The sequence below is a fragment of the Botryllus schlosseri genome, chromosome 12 (assembly GCF_051294905.1).
Source record: "Botryllus schlosseri isolate E-star chromosome 12, Bs_hap1, whole genome shotgun sequence".
NCBI classification, from domain to species: domain Eukaryota; kingdom Metazoa; phylum Chordata; class Ascidiacea; order Stolidobranchia; family Styelidae; genus Botryllus; species Botryllus schlosseri.
In genome coordinates this window covers 12,096,492-12,114,677 of record NC_137247.1, presented here as the reverse complement: position 1 = coordinate 12,114,677, position 18,186 = coordinate 12,096,492, and the positions used below count along the sequence as shown (strand labels likewise).

General features: G+C 40.7%; 1 protein-coding gene across 2 annotated transcripts; it reads left to right on the top strand.

Moving 5' to 3' along the window:
* The first annotated feature begins 4,252 nt into the window (after positions 1-4,252).
* Positions 4,253-17,059, top strand: LOC145452053 (uncharacterized). 2 transcript variants are annotated; one of them, XM_080330265.1, is made up of 9 exons: positions 4,253-4,853; positions 7,399-7,453; positions 8,710-8,863; positions 9,838-10,037; positions 10,810-10,924; positions 12,698-12,853; positions 12,920-12,990; positions 13,720-13,913; positions 14,868-17,059. In XM_080330265.1, exons 2-9 carry the CDS (start codon positions 7,451-7,453, stop codon positions 15,649-15,651), a joined length of 1,677 nt encoding a protein of 558 aa, XP_080186391.1. In that variant the 5' UTR covers positions 4,253-4,853; positions 7,399-7,450; the 3' UTR covers positions 15,652-17,059. The 2 variants fall into 2 exon arrangements, with proteins under 2 accessions (XP_080186391.1, XP_080186390.1); XM_080330264.1 differs by lacking the exon at positions 7,399-7,453.
* The last annotated feature ends 1,127 nt before the right edge of the window (positions 17,060-18,186 follow it).

Below are 18,186 nucleotides of genomic sequence, written 5' to 3'. Positions count from 1 at the left end.
CGGGCGGGTATTTCAGAGCGAAAAACGGTGATTTTAGCTCTGGGCGGAGAAATGACCTCGGTATTATGAGCTCTGAGCGGAAAAGATGACCTTTTTTAGTTTTTAGTCAACCGATCACAGAGTGGGAAAAATTCACCGGTTTTTCAGAATTCTTCTCCGGTTTTGCAAGTCTCAAATTTTTGAAAAAGTGTCCTCTTTTTAGATTTCCAAAATATGGTAAGCCTAATGTTCATGTCACACCGATAAGATTATTTATCAGCATAATGCCGATGCGCGCTGCACCACTGAGCTATATCAACACCGCAAATTCTGTGGTTTCGGACCTTTTCTGGCCGCGACTCCATTTCCAATTTGCCGTTGCCCAGCAGCTGCAAATTTGATAAGCTGATTACTAATTAAAGGTCAGCACATTTCCTCAAACTTGCTCACGGCCTATTTTAGAAGCTGATTACATTCAACATCTTCTTGAACCCCAGAATAAAGGCAAAATACCCCCAGGTTTAGAACCACTATCTTTGAAGAAAGCATCCAAACGGCCTCAACCGACTCTATGAATATACTGTAATCTTGCGATTACAATTAGACATATTTCTGTAAATGAATGCTATTTTTATTTATTTATTTATGGTCGCAGTTTTCGCGAGGGTGGTAGTCTAGGGTTGCCATACGTCCGGAATTTCCCGGACATGTCCGGAATTTCACTGAAAAATCTGCGTCCGGGAGGAATTTCTGAAATATGCCCAAATGTCCGGAATTTTGAAGGCTGGAAGCTGGCTCAAAAGTTTTTCGTAAATCAACATAAACAATAGTATTTTCAAGCAGGTTCATGCTATTCAAAATTTTTCTTCGCGCTGCGCGCGAGTTAATGCAGCGTATAATGATGTTAGCATGGGCACCAGGCACCACCCTCGCCAAAAAAATGCAATTAAAATAAATATAAATACCATCATTTACTGAAATAAGTCTGATTGTAATCGCAATTATAAGCTAACGGTATATTCCTAGAGTTGGTTAAGGGCGATTGGATGCTTCAATCACAGACAGTGGTTCCAAATCTTGGCGTCATCCGCCTTTATATCTTGGGATCGTGATGATGTTGGACGTAATCAGCTTCCTAGGCCGTGAGTAAGTGTGGGCAAGAATTCATACATAAAATGTAACAGCCAAATGCATATAGTAAGTGCCCTACAAGTTACATCGACTACCCTATGGTGGGCCCATGATCAGTGCTTTTTTGGGCGGAAGGGGGGGAGAAAAAATGTTGTTTCGGACCTGATTAAAACACGTAAACAGATAGCCGCACCGACCTAACTGTATAGCAGGGCTGTCAAACACAATCCTGACAGGCCAGACACGGCCCACCAGATGATTTCATCCGACCCGTGGAGGAATCTACTGCAAACCCTAGCAAGTACCAATCACCAGAGCTCACATTACAGATGGCCCAATTTGTGACCTATGTTCCACTTCATTCCTGTATAGTGTATACAGTGGATGGGCAATGCTTTGCTAGCGTGACGTCGTATTGACGGTCAATGTGTTACTATAGATAACTAAGGTAAACCGGTTTACCTTAGTTATCTATAGTGTTACACCTCATTTTAAAATCCGCTAGTGGGCGCTAAAGAGTGTCCGGAATTTGCTTCACCAAAATATGGTAACCCTATGGTAGTCCCCCTATTAAAACGAACATATGCGATAGTAAATCGCGCCCAGCGCGAAGAAAATTCCATGAAGTATGAATCTACCTCAAAAATATTGTTTATGTTGAGTTACGAAAAAATTGTCAGCTTACTCCAAGTCTTCAAAATTCCGGACGTATGGCAAGTGGCAACCCTAACGTAGATGTAACTTATTAGTATGCTACACTACTAGCTATGCTACTACTAAGAGTTCAATTGTTCATTATCGATCAGACTAGATCAGATATAATGAAACCATTGTCTAGTGCAAAGTCACTCAACTAGTTGAGTGACTTTGGTCTGGTGAATGTTCAAATCGTTCAAAACCACTGGAAGGTGATGCAAACGTTTTTTGTTTTTGTTACCATTTTAATCCACTATATGGCGCTTGTGCGCCATTAATTTGACTATTTGTTGTTTTCACAAATTCCGGATGAGAGAGGAGAAATGGACTCTTATGTAGTACGTTAGCATCTCAGTCAGCTGTAAGCCAGGTCTGTGGTCTTGTGACGAAGTTACGACTTGACCGTTGAGTGCATGTACGACTTGGACCGTTGAGTGCATCATCAACCTTCATAAGACTACACTGCCGGCATGAATATTTGTGCGGTGAAGTCATGTTTCAGTTTCAGACCTTTTCATTCATTTAATAGAGTGCTCTGCAACCGGGTGTATCGTTATACACCCACGGCCCAAGAGTGTACCAATAATGATGTATGTAAACCAATGATGATGATGTACCATAATTTTTAAGGGTGTATACCACTTTGATGTGTTGTACTGGGCAACAGGGGTGTATACCAGGTGACTATAGCTATATCACAATAGATATCCATGTTTCAAACCAGGTGAGCTCGATGTACAGTATAATGTACTACTTTAATCTCAATGTAAATATATCTTATGATATATTTGCGATGTCACGATCGTTCAATCAAATATACATCTCTTGAAACCATTGGCAAGGGCTCCTTTAGCAGATGAACATGAGTTAAAGCTTGTGATTTCTGTCTTTCGTCTAGCACAGGGATGGCCGGGATGGGCAATTATTTTTCTCCGCGGGCCAAATGAGAAGTAGAAAATACGTTGGCGGGTCGACCGAAAATTTTTAGCTATATTCTGCAGCGTATTTCAATTTTATTTTTAAATTACATTGTTAATAAATGCTGCACAGTGAATGCGTTGATGTTAGGTAATGAGAAAGTGAGGGTTAATTAAAAATATATCTATTTGCCGTCATGATTCGAAAAATGAAACAATGTTAAACATGATACATTTTCAACTCTCTTTAGACCCGTATCCACGTTCTACTACTAAGACACTACAACAGTGGTTCTCGAACTTTTTTAGGCACGCCCCCTTTATGATAGTAAAGAACTTCGCCCCCCCCCCCACCTTATCATGATATCACAAAAATGTTAAAAAGAGCAAACAGAATGCTAGCAATCCACACGGATAGTTTGATGGCATGGAAGGTGTTGGATGTTGATGAGAAAAAATTGTGAAATATCAAAGTCTGGCAATACACAGAGCTACAACTGTGAGCTGGGGGTAAATTGTGCCTAGTCACTGCCTAGCACGAAGTTTTTTGTCATTTAACCTCGGTTTCGCGCCCGCCGGTTCGAGAACCAATGCACTGAAACGTATTTGGGGTGGTAGGCCTGCAAAGCTTATTGTCTTGGTCACCACCTTTCGAGCAGCTACAGCTAAAATAGCCATGATGTTGAGCGAAGCTTGCAGTTTTTTCTGAAATTCGCCTTCACTTGATGGAGTGTCTGTTTTAGTGTTTTTGTCATAAGACCTACTTTATTTAAAATCCAAAATCTCGGCAACATGCTCGGTACGAACTAAAAGGTTTACCTCTGACTCTAGTATACAAATATTTAGTGCTCTAAACCTTCTTTGAATTTCAGCTTTCGGCTTCCTTTTTTGACATGCCCGTTCATCGTTTATGGGTGATAGATATGACGAGTCGTAGAGTAATTGCGAGCACTGATTGACTTGTATTACAAATAAGGGATTTGGAGATATCACGTAACAATTTGAAACAAAGACCGTATAATGGGTATTGCAACAATGGCAAAAGAGGTTTGAACTAAACTATGGAATTCTTATGAATTTGATTGCTACTCATACCTTGATGCGTTAACTTTATTTTGAATCTGGATTGCAAATGCGGGGTATGTAGGCAGTGTAATGGCTTCTAGGTAAACGAATTTCCTGTTCAGTTGATAGAGCCTATGGTTTTCGTCCCAACATCAACATTGAAAAACCAGGTTTTATATCTTTGAATTCCAAGCATCATCTCGCGGGCCGCACAGAATAGCTCCGTACGCCGCATTTGGCCCACGGGCCGCACTTTGTCCAGGTCTGGTCTAGAAGAACAACCTTGATAGCTCAAGACTTCTTGGATAGGTAGCCTACATCTTCCTGATGGTTATAAATAGTGCAATAGCAATGCTATTTGAGTTCAAATTACAGTTGTCACTTCGTTGTTTGCAGGTCCATAAAGAATAATCAGCATACATTAGTTTGTCAATAAATTCGGTGTTGGCCTAGAAATTCTAAATAAGAGACATGCACAGTTGCACACTAATTAAAAGTAGCAGGTGATAATGTAAAAGTTCCAGCGATGAAAATGAAGTGGCATGTATGATGTATCAGTAGGCACGGCCAATATGTTAGACTGGTAATCAATAACGCTAAATAGTATTTGGTATTTCCTATACCTTGCAGCCTTGCACATTCCGATTGGTATTATAACAAATTTTCAGTATTTTGTTGACTGGGGTGTACCAGTTTTGAGTTACAAGGTTGTGCCATTCCCAAAATGGTTGAAGAGTACTGATGTATAGTCTATACAAAATATAAAATGCGGAATTCGCCCTCAATTTTACGTGAGATGCTTCATATATCATTGGTGGTTAATCCTACCAACACCAGACAGGATAAAATAGTTGACTTGGTAGATGGTATATACTCGATATCATTCCCAAATATTCAGAATATAACTAACGATAAGAGAGCAAATCAACTGGGCGGTATACATTCTTTTTGGATTTCAGTAATTTTCACTGCATATGTTTTCCTGTTTATAGCGTTTGATTACTGATGAGGTTTTTAGATTACAGCTGTTTCAAACCACCACAGCACGATTTCAGCGATAAACAGGTACGTGTCTCTAAAATTATCGATAGCTAATTATATCTAGTCTAATTTGATTGTTTAGCAGACACTGGCATTCCTTTTCCAGGAATTTGTGAGCACTGTAGCCTACTTTATATTACCAGAAACCCATCCAGTCATGTATTTAACTTGTTATTTAAGTCAGTAATCTGTTGATCTATGTAACTACAATAAGTATACCTTAGAATAATAAATGAATTACCGTAATTTTCCGAATATAGTGCGCCCCCATGTATAATACGCACCCTTAAAATGACGTGTATATTCTGTGAAAAAGGCTGTACCCATGTATAGTACGCACACTGCATTCGCAGTACATGAACAGTTGCGGTTAGTATTCGATGATGTTCTGTTTTGCGATGTCACTGTCGAACAATCATGAGTGACGTAATGATTGCTAATCATAATACAATTAACGGCATTGTCTCCAAACAAGAGTAGATAGTATAGGGTTGCCATACGTTTGGAATTTCCCGGAGATGTCCGGAATTTCACTGTTCAAACTAGCATCCGGGAGGAATTTCTAAAATATGCCAAATGTCCGGAATTTTGAAGATTTGACGACGTAGGCTCGTAATTTTTTCGTAAATCAACATAAAAACATTATTTTGGGGAATATTTATGCTGATGCATGATATTTTTCTGCGCGCTGCGCGCGATTTACCATCACATTTGTTGATTTTAGTATGAAGACTACCACACCCTCGCAAAAACTGCAATAAAATGTAAATACAAACAACCTTCATTTACTGGAATAAGCCTAATTGTAGTCGCAATTATAGGAGAACGGTATATTCCTAGAGATCGTTAAGGCCGTTTAAATGCTTTATTCAAAGATAGTGGTTCCAAACGTGGGGGTCGTTTGCCTTTAATTCTGGGGTTCGCGAATATGTTGAACGTAATCAGCTTCCAATATAGCCCGTGAGTAAGTCCGGGCAAAGGTGCTGACTTCTTTTAGTAATCAGCTCGTCAAATTTTGATCTGGGCCACGGAACATTTTCAAATTGGAGATGGAGTTGCGACCATAAAAGGTTGGAAACCACTGGATGTGGGGTGTTTATAAAGCTCCATGGTGCGCACCGGCATAAGACTGATAAACGATCTTATCGGACTTAACGATGTACAATTACGCTCCCTGTATTTTCATCATCATCCTCCACCACCAGCTCTACTGCTAACTCATGTGGGCGGAGAGTATAGTAACTATCTATAGTAATATATGGAACAAGCGAACAACCAATATTATTGACAGAATTCATTCAAAAAATTTAACGACATGATGCACATAGAAACCAGATTCATATAGCAAGCCACCCCCCCAGAAGTTGCATCGATTACCCTATGGTGGGCTCAAAATCATTGTTGATTTGGGCGGGAAAGGACTGAAAACATGTTCTTTCGGTCCCGGTTACACAACACACAGCCACATACTCCTGAACCGAATCGTGACCACCTCTGGTCTATCAGCAAAGCTTTGCTAGTGTGACGTCGTAAATCCGCTAGTGGGCGCTAAAGGGTGTCCAGAATTTGTATCACAGAAATATGGTAACCCTAAGATAGTAGCCAAAGCCTGTGAGATCGGTGACGCGATAGTTCAGGCTAGCGACACACGACATCTTGCGCACCAGGCCTATTAAAATAACAGACGCGATTGCTCAGGCCAACGGTTATGTCGGGCGCACCAGTCCTGTTGGAGATGCGACTGATTGCGCAAGCGATTATATCTTGCGCACATGGCCTCTTGTGTATGCGATTGTTAAGGCCTGTCGTTGACGCGATGAATCAACAAGGATTGCAGCGCACGCTTGTAGCAATCAGCGACCTGATTTCGCTCGCGTACCAACTGCATACCAACTCAGCAAGAGATCTTGTGCTTTGCAGATGACTCTCGTTAATTAGAAACACACTTTTTGTTAATTGGCAACACGCTTCTCTATTTGGCAGAGCCTTATACTCTATAATACGAATTACGGGACCCAATGGCTAGAGGTGATGCGCGATTTAAACAAACACGAAGAAAGGTGTGATTACAAGTTTTTGATCAAGGGATTTTTTTTCAAGGCTTGCTATACCCATGTATAATACGCATCCCCCTATTTTTGGCTTCTCTATTTGGCAGAGCCTTATACTCTATAATACGAATTACGGGACCCAATGGCTAGAGGTGATGCGCGATTTAAACAAACACGAAGAAAGGTGTGATTTCAAGTTTTTGATCAAGGGATTTTTTTTCAAGGCTTGCTATACCCATGTATAATACGCATCCCCCTATTTTAGGGCAAAAAATCGGTAAAATTTTGCGCATTATACATGTAAAATTACGGAAATACAAATCGGAAATCAGTAAGTCTGTTGGCATAGCAATGTCCACCGCAGACCTGTTGATAATAAATGTATGTAAACCTGCATTCTATTCACCATTTGAAAAAGAGCACAAACAATAGAGAACTTGAAAATGACCATATTGGCCTGTACATTCTCTGGGAATATTTATAAAAATAGTTTTATCGCATATCCGTTTCTGTGATAGGTTGTCCAGAATCAGCTTCTAATGTGGGGAAGTCATCTGGAAATGTAACAATATGGTAAAAGTGGGATTGTTCTGCATTCTTTTGTTGATTCCAATTTCGCTGTTTACACTTTTTTTTTGCATCAGCGTCATGGATAAAATACCTGTCTCCATCAAGTCATTGATAATTCTTCGCTTGATGCAATGAAGAATAATTTATTTCGGTGGTGCATCTCATAACACATGGTGCATGATCCTGAGCATGTCTTGATTAATGATTTATTTGAGAGCATTATCAATCATTCCTCACCGTCGAGTTTCAAAATGATATTGAGCAATGGTCCCTTCTCTCCCAGTCCACAATGTCAGATCATGTTTATCTGAATGGCTGATTTGAGGCGCTTATAATCTATTGTTTATAATCCTTTCACCATCGAGATCAGTGTGATTGTGTGAATGCTTGCTATACAGTATTTCAAACAGTCAAATAGAACATGAACTGCTCAGTAAAAGAATAAAAAAGCTGTGACGTAACGATATATTTCACACTGCAGGTCGTTAACAAGTTGTTGATGACTGCTGCAACAATAAACTGCATGCATATTACATGAGGGATTTTGATTTAATCTTTGTTTCATGCATATGCACGAGGTGCACTTCCATTACTCTCTGCATGATTTACCATGGATAATGTTACACAGCCTGTGACTAGCAACTTGTTTGAAACACAATTGGAATGATTCATGACTTGAATGAATGTTTTGTAAAGATGTGGTTGTTTGCTCAGGATCCACCCAAATTGTAGTTGATTAAACAGTTGATAAGTCGATTTTGGCTCCTTGTTTTGAAAAAATGTCAACCATTCAGATCACCTAATTGCGTTTTTCCTTGCTGTGTGGGCTACCGGACATTCGTTCATTCACATGTGTGGGTTTTTACTAGGTGTCTCGCATTCCCCGTCTACTTGGTTGTATTCAGCAACAATCAACTTCTGTAAAAATGCGACTAGCACCAGACAATCTTAGTGCTCAAGTCCGTGCATGAGCTCTTTTTGCCGGCGCATCTAGTTTTAGTAATTCAAACTGAAATATATGGTTAACATCCAAATCTGATGTTTCGTTTCTCAGCAGAATTTTGTGACTTCGGTATAATGAACGCCATCTGTTATTATAGGTAGGCATGCCAAGACCTGAGTCACTATAGTTCAGTCATGATATTTAGTGTATTTGTCCCCTTCACTATCATGCCACCCATGTCAGTATGTCACTTTAGATTATTATGATGCTTTAAGGTGAATTATGATAATATCTGACCGACTATCCTTGCTTTCAGCATTATCAATACTCGTGGTCTCCTGTTTTCGGGGAGCGCGTGCAGCCTGCCCAGAGAATCAACCATGCAGTCTGCACGTTCGACAATAAGATTTATATGTATGGTGGGCGAGGCAGCCGTGGAACGCTAAACCAATTTTGGGTTTTTGATTGCGGTATGTTTCACATTCTCTTATGCGGCCTCCGGCCTCAGATACTTCGCGTCAAGCGGTAATCCATCAGCCTCTTTCCGCTATTTCGCTTTTGTAACGGTTGAAATACCCTGCCATGGAGATAGAGTTAGTGTTTGTCCAAGCATACCTTTGATAAGCTTCAGTACAGATTCACATCATTATAAATATTTAGTCAGGAATGTCTGATCGCTCAAGACTGCTTGACAAAGTCAAACAACTACTTGCGATTACAATAAACAGAGTTCATCTCTCGACATAAGCCATGAAAAACATGGGCCATGTGCAATGTAGGCCTACAACTTGCATTACAGACATACTAGACAAGATTATAACATTTACCATGCGTGAGATGTTGAATACGCCTATCGAACCTGCCTTGGTTAAGTGACACAGGCAGATGAAGGTGTCTTCTGTGTTTTATTTCAAAAGTCTTAAGTCACGTCAGCGGACTAGTGCATTCGTCTATGAAATTTTTTCTGGTATATCCCCAACTTGATGTTGCTTGTAAGTTTCCCAAGCTATCCTCTGGTTCAATGACATTTCAAGTTGAAACTAATCAGCACCTTGTAGGTAAAATTACAGCACAAATTCCAAATGTTATTACTCTGGCGTCAGAATAGATACTTTGTTTTAATTTTGATAATGTAATCAGAAAAATATATAATAAAAGACATTAGGCCTATATTTATTTACTTACTCATTGTTAGTACTATGTGCAAACAAGCGTAGTCATCCTTTTGTGGTATGTTTTTCTGCACCGTTGCATTTCTACTTGGCACCGTGTGTCACGCAGGATTAGAAAATGTTGCAATTTGCCTACACTTTAGAGAGGCGAACTTGAACACACATTTTTAATTAATTTTCATGTGAATCCAGTTTGAACTGATCTTATTAGCAACAAACATGGCTGTATCACATTTGAATTGAGCCTACGATAACCTCGTTCACATTTACAGAGACGCTGCAATGGTCGGAGATCACCTCCGGTAAAAATTCACCTTCGAGATTGGAAGGACATTCGATGGTCGTTTACGAAGGGAAGATCTACATTTTCGGCGGCGAGACAAGCTTCGCGTCTGCTGACGAGTCTCCTTTATGGTGCTACGACATCGAGGAACGCTATTGGTCCAAAATTAGCAGCTGCGGCGAAACAATGGTTGGTTTTATCTGTAGATTTTTACTCTCTGTCATGTCATCTGGGTGGTGTCACGATGTCAGACATCTGACTGGGTGGTACGTATTTTAAGAATTCGCACAAGTAATCAATCTTATTGATAGATACTCCCTTCCTTTAAGCTTTTTGTCCAAACTCCACCGCATCAATCTTCAACATCATGCTTGTACGTTTTCTTGCCAGCTACAATACCATGTGAGGGACTTGTTTCTTTCAGATAACTATTTCAATACTTTTAATGCAATATTTGATTCGTGACCATTAACCACAAATCAGAAGCTATTTAGGAGACCAGATTATTTTAGCTACTTTTATACTCAAGTAACAAGTTCTCTCTTGCAATTTTCAACTCTCAAATGTGTTGATCATCAAAATTTCACAGTCGATACGATTAGTGCATCATAAGATATTGGTTGACTGTTATTCTGGTACTTTTATACATGATAGCAAACATATACATCCAAGTATTAACAACAATCCGATCAGTAGTGGAAAGTTTTGCCTTCGGTGAAATTGCCCGCGCTCTGTGAATATGAGCGGTGAGCGCCCGAGAAAGATATCTCATGTCTCGAGGCTGATACTGCATAATTGCTATTTGCAAAATACGTTGATTGTTCTGGTGCAAAATTCCCAAAGCACCGTGTAGGACCTACTTGGATTTGCACGTCATTAAACAAGTGCAGATTGTGTTTTCTAATTTATTGAGTAAAGAAGTACTGACCAATCGAATCGAATTAATTTGAAATGTTTTTAGGAGCCGTCTGGTCGTCGACAACACACTGCCGTGTTGTACATGGATATCATGTGTGTGTATGGCGGATATCAAGATTTAATCGGCCCAACGAAGGAAATGTGGCTTTTCGATTTCGGTAATTATTCGTTATCCTGTTCTATCGTTGGTTACAGTTACATTACAGGGATATGTAGTTCTGTATATCTCTTGTTGGTTTCTATAGCTTTTTATCTGTTTTACTTGCTAAATTGTGAGTCTACGATTATGAAGACTTGTCACAACGACTCAGGTATGCGAATCCAAGCCCTGGTATCAATTGTAATGATTTGAGTCGAGTAGTGAATTGATTTTTTCGAGTATTTAAAAAATGCACCTTCACACCAGTAATAGTCTGTCAATATTTTATCTCTCGTCTAAAAACATGTTGCCCAAGGCTAGGAATGTTCATGGACCAAGACAGGGTTGTAATGACTCGAGTCACGATTTTCTGATGACTCGCCTTGACACGGGTCATTTTCTCGAGATACGGATATGACTCAACTCGACACAGATTGACTCGACTTGGACTCGAGTCATTGCGCATGACTCGCACCCGGTAATATGACTCGAGACTCAGGCGGCCAAGACCGACATTGCATTGTAATTTCCAAGAATAGTAAAGTAACCGCACTATTGGGATTTTGTCTTTTGGTACTGGTACTTGAAAATGCTACCAGAAACTGTTAAAAGTGAGGTAAATTAGTATATTATGTTATAAAAAGTCGGTTTAACAAAACTTCAACCGGAAACTGAGCAGTCAACACAGACTCATTCCATTATAATTTAGCAAATTTTTTGACATTTGTAATGCATGCCGTCAGTATTGTCCAATATTTACAAATGTTGTTCTTTTATGAATTCCAAGTGGATTACAAAAAACAAAATTGAAAAGTTTCCAACGTTTCAAAAGATAATTTGATTCTAAATTCTCTTGTCACCAGGTGGCGCTACATGCAAAAATCTTTAAAATCGATATTTTTTGCTCAAATTGATGGTGGAGAACCAATTGAAATGTCTAATTATACGATTTTGGGCAGCAGCGCCCAGCTGTTCACCGTAAATACTATTTTAAGCAATCAACAATTGCAAAAACAAATTTTTTTGAGATTTTATGAAGGAATAGATTACACTTTGAAAATCTAATTTTATATTAACCATACTGCTTCATACTGTACATTTTGCAATAATTTTTTTTTGTGGAAACTGAACACCACATGGATTTTCAAGTCCGGCCCCCCCCCCCCCAATTTTTTTTTCATCCGTAACTTTTTTTTTCATTGAGTTTAGAGCAAAAAAGTTGATTTTTTCCGATTCCTTGGCCTCAAAATTGTATAATTAGACATTTCAATTGGTTCTCCACCATCAATTTAAGCAAAAAATATCGATTTTAAAGATTTTTGCATGTAGCGCCACCTAGTGACAATAGAATTTTGAATCACATTATCTTTTAAACCGTTGGAAATTTTTCAATTTTGTTTTTTGCAATCCACTTAGAATTCATAAGAGAACAACATTTGTAAATATTGTACAATTCTGAGGGTATGCATTACAGCCCTTGCTAAATTATAATGGAATTAGCTCGCAATGACTTGAACTCGGACTCAAGTCATGAGTCATAATACCACGACTCGGACTCGGTCCTCTGCTCTCTGACTTGGACTCTGTCGTGGATTGAAAATGACTCGGCTTGACTCGAGTCAAAACCATAAAAGTGAGATTGACTTATGACTCGGAGCGTTGTGACTTGGTTCCAACCCTGGACCAAGATTTCTGCCGTATAGTGATGGAGTGCCGTGGTTTTGGTTATTCAAAATAATCTCGGAAGTTCAGTTTTTGCGACCGCGCGCATTTCAACCGCCTCCGTTTTCAGACACGAAGAGCTGGCACTACGACGTGGCCGCTTCGAGCGACTCTGCCCCGGACGGGAGATACGGCCACTGTGCCGCAGTCCATGGACAGTCTATGTGGGTTAGCGGCGGTCTCACCGGATTGAAGCCCGTGTCCGATGTCATCGTATGGAATTTCGGTGAGGGATTATTCAAATACGTATCCAAAGTGATGCATCTGTTGAACGCGGCCATTTTTTTAACAGATATCATGAATTGGATATCGGTCAAAACAAAAGGTGGGCCGGCGGAACTGTCTGGCCACTCCATGTCGTTGGTGAGTTTAGGTTACCTGGTAAAGTTTGGAGTGTTGGCGTTCACTTTGATCTGTCATGACATCGACAAACATACCTTTTTACTTTATATGTGCAGTGTTAATGCTAGAGTATTAACTTAGCTGTTATTATAATTTTACGCTTAATCCGATAAAATTTTAGTGACCGATACTGGTTAACATGAAGGTTACAACATTAATCATGGATTCAAGATTGTAAATCTGACTGATGTGGGGGAAGAACCAGTATCAGAAAATATTGTCATGATAAGTTCGTTAAGTTTAAAGTGCTGGAAAACAAATAAGCGATCGGTTGGCTTTTGCATCGTTCAATTTCCATGACATTCGACTGCTAGCAAATGATTACGGTGTAATATCTTGCCAAATAAACTTGCAGGTCGTGCTAGGCCTGTGGTGACTTGTGCTCAAAAAAGCCAGTATAAAAACCATGTCCCTAGTCGAAGCCATATCTCTATTTTTAATGACTCACTGATAGAACACTCGCTATTTTCAATGCCTAGTTATTCTGAAATTCGTGGTGATGGATGCCTTGCTATTTTAACACAATTTTGGCTAAATGCCGACAATGTTATGCACAGTCACGAGGCCAATTTCTCAGTGCCTCAAAACCTCAACGACGAGCCTACTGATCATCACCATTCTTGAGACCAGACCGCAAATTGTAACTCTGTGTTTATCGCCTGAAAATTTCAAGGCTCCAATTTTCTCTAGGCTGACGGGTCGATGTACGTGTTTGGCGGCAGCGACATGTTCGGGGCGAGTTCAAACGCCATGTGGAGGCTGCAACTCTCGAATCCGACGTGGAAAAAATGCCACGCAAACGGATTGAAGCCTCCCGCCGTGTCGGGGCACTCGATGATACCGCTTCGTTCGCCGGGACTTCTCAAGAAGAATTTCCGGACCAGGTACGCGTATGTTACCGGCTTCCCTGTAAATGAGTCGACGATAGGGACAGACCGGCATCGTCAAGCCTGCAGCCGTGCTGTATATTTACAATTGATCGTCTACAAGCCCCTATATATCAGTAACTGATTAGACTGGTCAGCAAAATGTGAAAAAAAATTTTGCAGAACATTTAGAAATCGTTTCAGGGGTTTTCAAGGTTGATGATTACTAGGGCAATTTTTGTTACGTGTCGAAAAAGGTCAAAATTGTAGCGTTAGGTCAAAAAATGTCGAAATTGTAAACAAAGTAAAAAAAATTTTACAACCTGCATGCCATTTGTATCGTAGATGTTTGCGCTGTCGGGGAACTTACCATTTGACATGTTACAGCTGGTAGCCTACTTTATAGGCCTACCATTATAGACAGCCCATTCATTGTCTTCTCATTGTGAATCATAAACATTCAAATAAAACAAACAGGTTGACATGGCGTTATGCTCAACGTACCACAATATCCTAACTGAAGAAAGAGTGCGTGGGCATTGCATGGTTCTTATAGCAAGAAGCGCATTATGAAAAATTGTGACTTTCTCAGTCTATTTGTAGTGGTCATTTGCGTTAGTCGCGTAGATGATCCTTGCGATTGCGAAAGTGGTTGCCTCCGATTCACTGCTAAAATCGTGTGACCCATCGACCAAATCTACTTGAAACTACTCGAGCTCTTTTCACGTCTTCATTTTCTGCTTCGCTTGAAGCAGTTTTGACATGTCTCCGAGACTTGTACTTGTGATTGAGTCGAAATTACTTGGTCGCCTCTCAAACGCAGTTATGCATGCGCTCGTCGAATCCGGCAGTGTTTTGAAGTAGTCCGCTGCCGCCTTTCGGTACTAATTCGATTCGGATACGGATGTCATAGATTTTACTCATCCTTGATCTTGTGTCATTGACGTACGATTCTGACACCTCATAATTTAGGTCGCTTCCCGAAGTAAAGAAGAGTCGCCCGTCTACGAAAGACGCGGTCGACAATGGAAGGAGCGTTTCCTGCGGAAAACTATCGAACGACGCCAAACTTTCTGAAAAATCCGTTCAGTACAGAAACCCTTCTTCAGACAAAGCGCTGTTGATCTCGCCTGGCGATAAAAAATCAGATTTCGCGTACGACAACCCTTCGATGGACCCGATCACCCCCGCGATTTCCAGCAACCCTCCGAGTTTACCCGCCTTTGTGGGCGACGGAAATCGGGGAGACTACGTGCGGTCGCGGATGAAGTTTGGCAACATCACCAACGGAAGCAGTTTGAAAATATTCTCGTACAACCTAATCGACGATTCGATGGAAGAAATCGAAACTAGCTTCATCGACGTTTCGAACTCGCGGTCTTCGCATGTTACCGTGGCGGACGCAATTTCAGGCGCTCCAGAGACCCCCAAAAAAGTGGGGTTTCCGCTTATAACGCTCGTTGAGCCAGTCCGTAGACATTCATCTCGTCGATCTGATGTAGAACTGGAGTCTATCGACAGTAACGACGCGGAATTTGGCACAGTTGACGCCTCGGTCGGTTCTTTGAGCCCTGCAGACGATGGATTTCGGAGGAAAAACGCGTCGGAACAGTTCCGATCACGGCCGTTGGCTTGCGAGTCCGACAATCAGTTTATGATGATTGTGATTGGCGGTAAGGCATCGAGCGATAGCGTGTCGTCGAAGCAGTTTTTAATGTGGCGGTGTCTCGTGACGCCGCGTGGAGATTCGACTTGATTCGAGATTTTTCTGCGAGTGCTCGTCGTACTGTGAATTGTTGCGTGTATACGCGGGTTGCCATGGCATCCTTAATTCCAAGATTTGACCCAATTTCGAAGGGTGGCATCTTGTATAACTGCGTTGTCCTTATTTCTAAGATTTACCCTCATTGTTGACTTGTGTCCTTGAGATTATCCTTGTTTTCGGCACACTAAGTCGGCATTACGTTTGGACAAGAGTGATGATTCTTTTTCAGTCATCCCTTTACCAGTGCCGCGGGTCAACTATAGAATTTTTGGGTGTCGATGGCAACCCTGTGTATGCGACTCGTTAGTGTTTTCAAATGTACATTAACAGTCTCGTTTTATCAAACAACCTCGTATCCGTCGGTTTACCTAGGTTCGAATGCAGATATATATGCATCGTTGTATCTTGAGAACTTGCAGATGTATCTATACTTTTTCTATGCCCCAACTTTTATAAGGTTTCGTTCAGTTTATCTTTCCGTCGCAGTTTCAGATTTTATATCCTCCTACTTATTAACATATGCAATCCGTTCTAATATTGCAGGATAGCTGGGAATTTTTATCGGAATAATATTTCAAATGTCCCTTTCGAGTTCATTGTGACTTGCGTTATTGTTTGGTGTGTATGTGTCGGCTGTTTGAAAATTTGACAGTGTTAGTGTGTGTGTTCCCGTTGTGGTTCAGCCGATAGATACTGCTCAATTACAAGTAGTAGTGTCCCAAATGTATTGAAAGTGCTTGCTATCAAAGTGGAAACACAGTAATTTCAACTTTGAATCCTAGGCATCTGCCACCTGTGAGTAGTATTATCCTGTCGCCAAACTTAAATTTTGGTAAATTTGTTACTGAAAACTTGTCTAGACTGGCATGTTGTCTCGTCCTGGTGCAGGTGTACTTTGTGAAGCACTAGTTTGCTTGAGATTTTGAGTGGAGCTTTGAGCAGCCATTGTCAGTCGACTCTGCTGTCTATATTTGAGGACCACGCTTTCATCTTTCATACATGATAAAATATATATTTGCTTGCAATTGCCTGCCCTGAAGCAATGTATTCACGCTTCACAGGTTTCATGTTATAGTATTCTATATCGATCTCCAAGCACTTCTGCAATATTTTGATGCGCTTGATTCCTAGAAGCATTCATGACGGCTATCCAATTTTCTTGGCCATATCCACCAACGGGCCTGGTCTAGATTGCACGGTATTATTTTGTCACATTGCCACATGTATGCTAATCAGAAAATCCATACCTAGGTTGTACACGGCTTCTCGAGCTGAAGCCGAACGCAGCATTTTATCTGTAAAAATTTCCCTGCACTAAATGACGTTACTTTTTAAAGCATATTTAACTTCGATTTCTGGCATATATTTTCTGAAAATAAATTCTATCCGATGAAAAATATTTTGCCATACCGAGTTATCAATTGCAATGCGGCAGAGGAAGATATGACATTCCGCAAGCGTGAGGTGTTACCGGTTTATCGATGCGGGCGAATGTAGTCGATTATATTTGTGTATTAGATACGACCTTCAAGTATGGCTGGACAAAATCGAGTGCCTGTGTCACTGGATTTAATTTCGAATATTCGTCGGGAACCTCTCATTACGATGCCGTGCAGACTTGAGATTTCCAAGTAATGCAGTAGGTGGTTTTGACGCAACCACGAAGTAGTAATGATGACTATGATTCATCATGATCATAAATCGTTCCATAATTGTTGACAGTGGACCTGGACATGGAGTAATCGTGAATTGTAATGCGACTACATTTGATAAAATTCATAGTAACCGTATTCGATTGCATTGGGGGTGTGAAACATACATTAATTTGACAGAACTGGTCTTGATCGGAAGCTAATCTCCTGCTGATTCCGCTCGACGGAACTGGTCAATGGTCATTGTGTTACGGTTGCGGCATTTCCATTGCACGGAACAATGCCGATTTTCAGACTTTTGGGCTATTTCGGGGGGTTCCAATCCAATGCACTGACAAGATTTTAATTTGTATTTTCGGAATCAGCACGTCTCTAGTTTTCGATTAAGCCAACTACAGACCTGCCGATTATGCTGCTTTAGATTGCTCGGCAGCTCTCGCTTTCACATAGCATTAATCGGAGGTTGTCAAGAAGGCAACTCAAGTCGAAGTAGAAGTAGCAACGCATACATTCTACTCAAGTACAAGTAGGGCCTAGTGCTTTTCGTTGCAGCCCGAAACTTTGAACATTGAAAACCACCCAAGTAAGCCGTTTGGAAAGTATCCGGCAAACGGCGGAGAGACCTGCGGGTTTTGTTGTAATACAGCCCATGCATGAGATATATATTTTCAACAACATAAGGAATCGACATCATCATGTGATGCACATGCTACCCAGGACCGTAATTGCCGCACCCCAAACCCCCCAATTGGGGGGGGCGAGCTCAAAGGGGCCCAATATTATTTCGTGCATTAGCATAAATTATAGAGTATTTTTTGAAAATTTATGCAACTTTTTCAAAAATTTTTCGCTCTGCCCGCGATTTCAAGTTGCC

Bases quoted from the DNA above. Each gene is read 5' to 3' on its own strand.
- LOC145452053 (XM_080330264.1), top strand. From the start codon at position 4,794: ATGAGGTTTTTAGATTACAGCTGTTTCAAACCACCACAGCACGATTTC. The intron at 10,925-12,697 runs GTAATTATTCGT...CTCCGTTTTCAG, and splicing joins AATGTGGCTTTTCGATTTCG to ACACGAAGAGCTGGCACTAC. The intron at 12,991-13,719 runs GTGAGTTTAGGT...AATTTTCTCTAG, and splicing joins CTGGCCACTCCATGTCGTTG to GCTGACGGGTCGATGTACGT.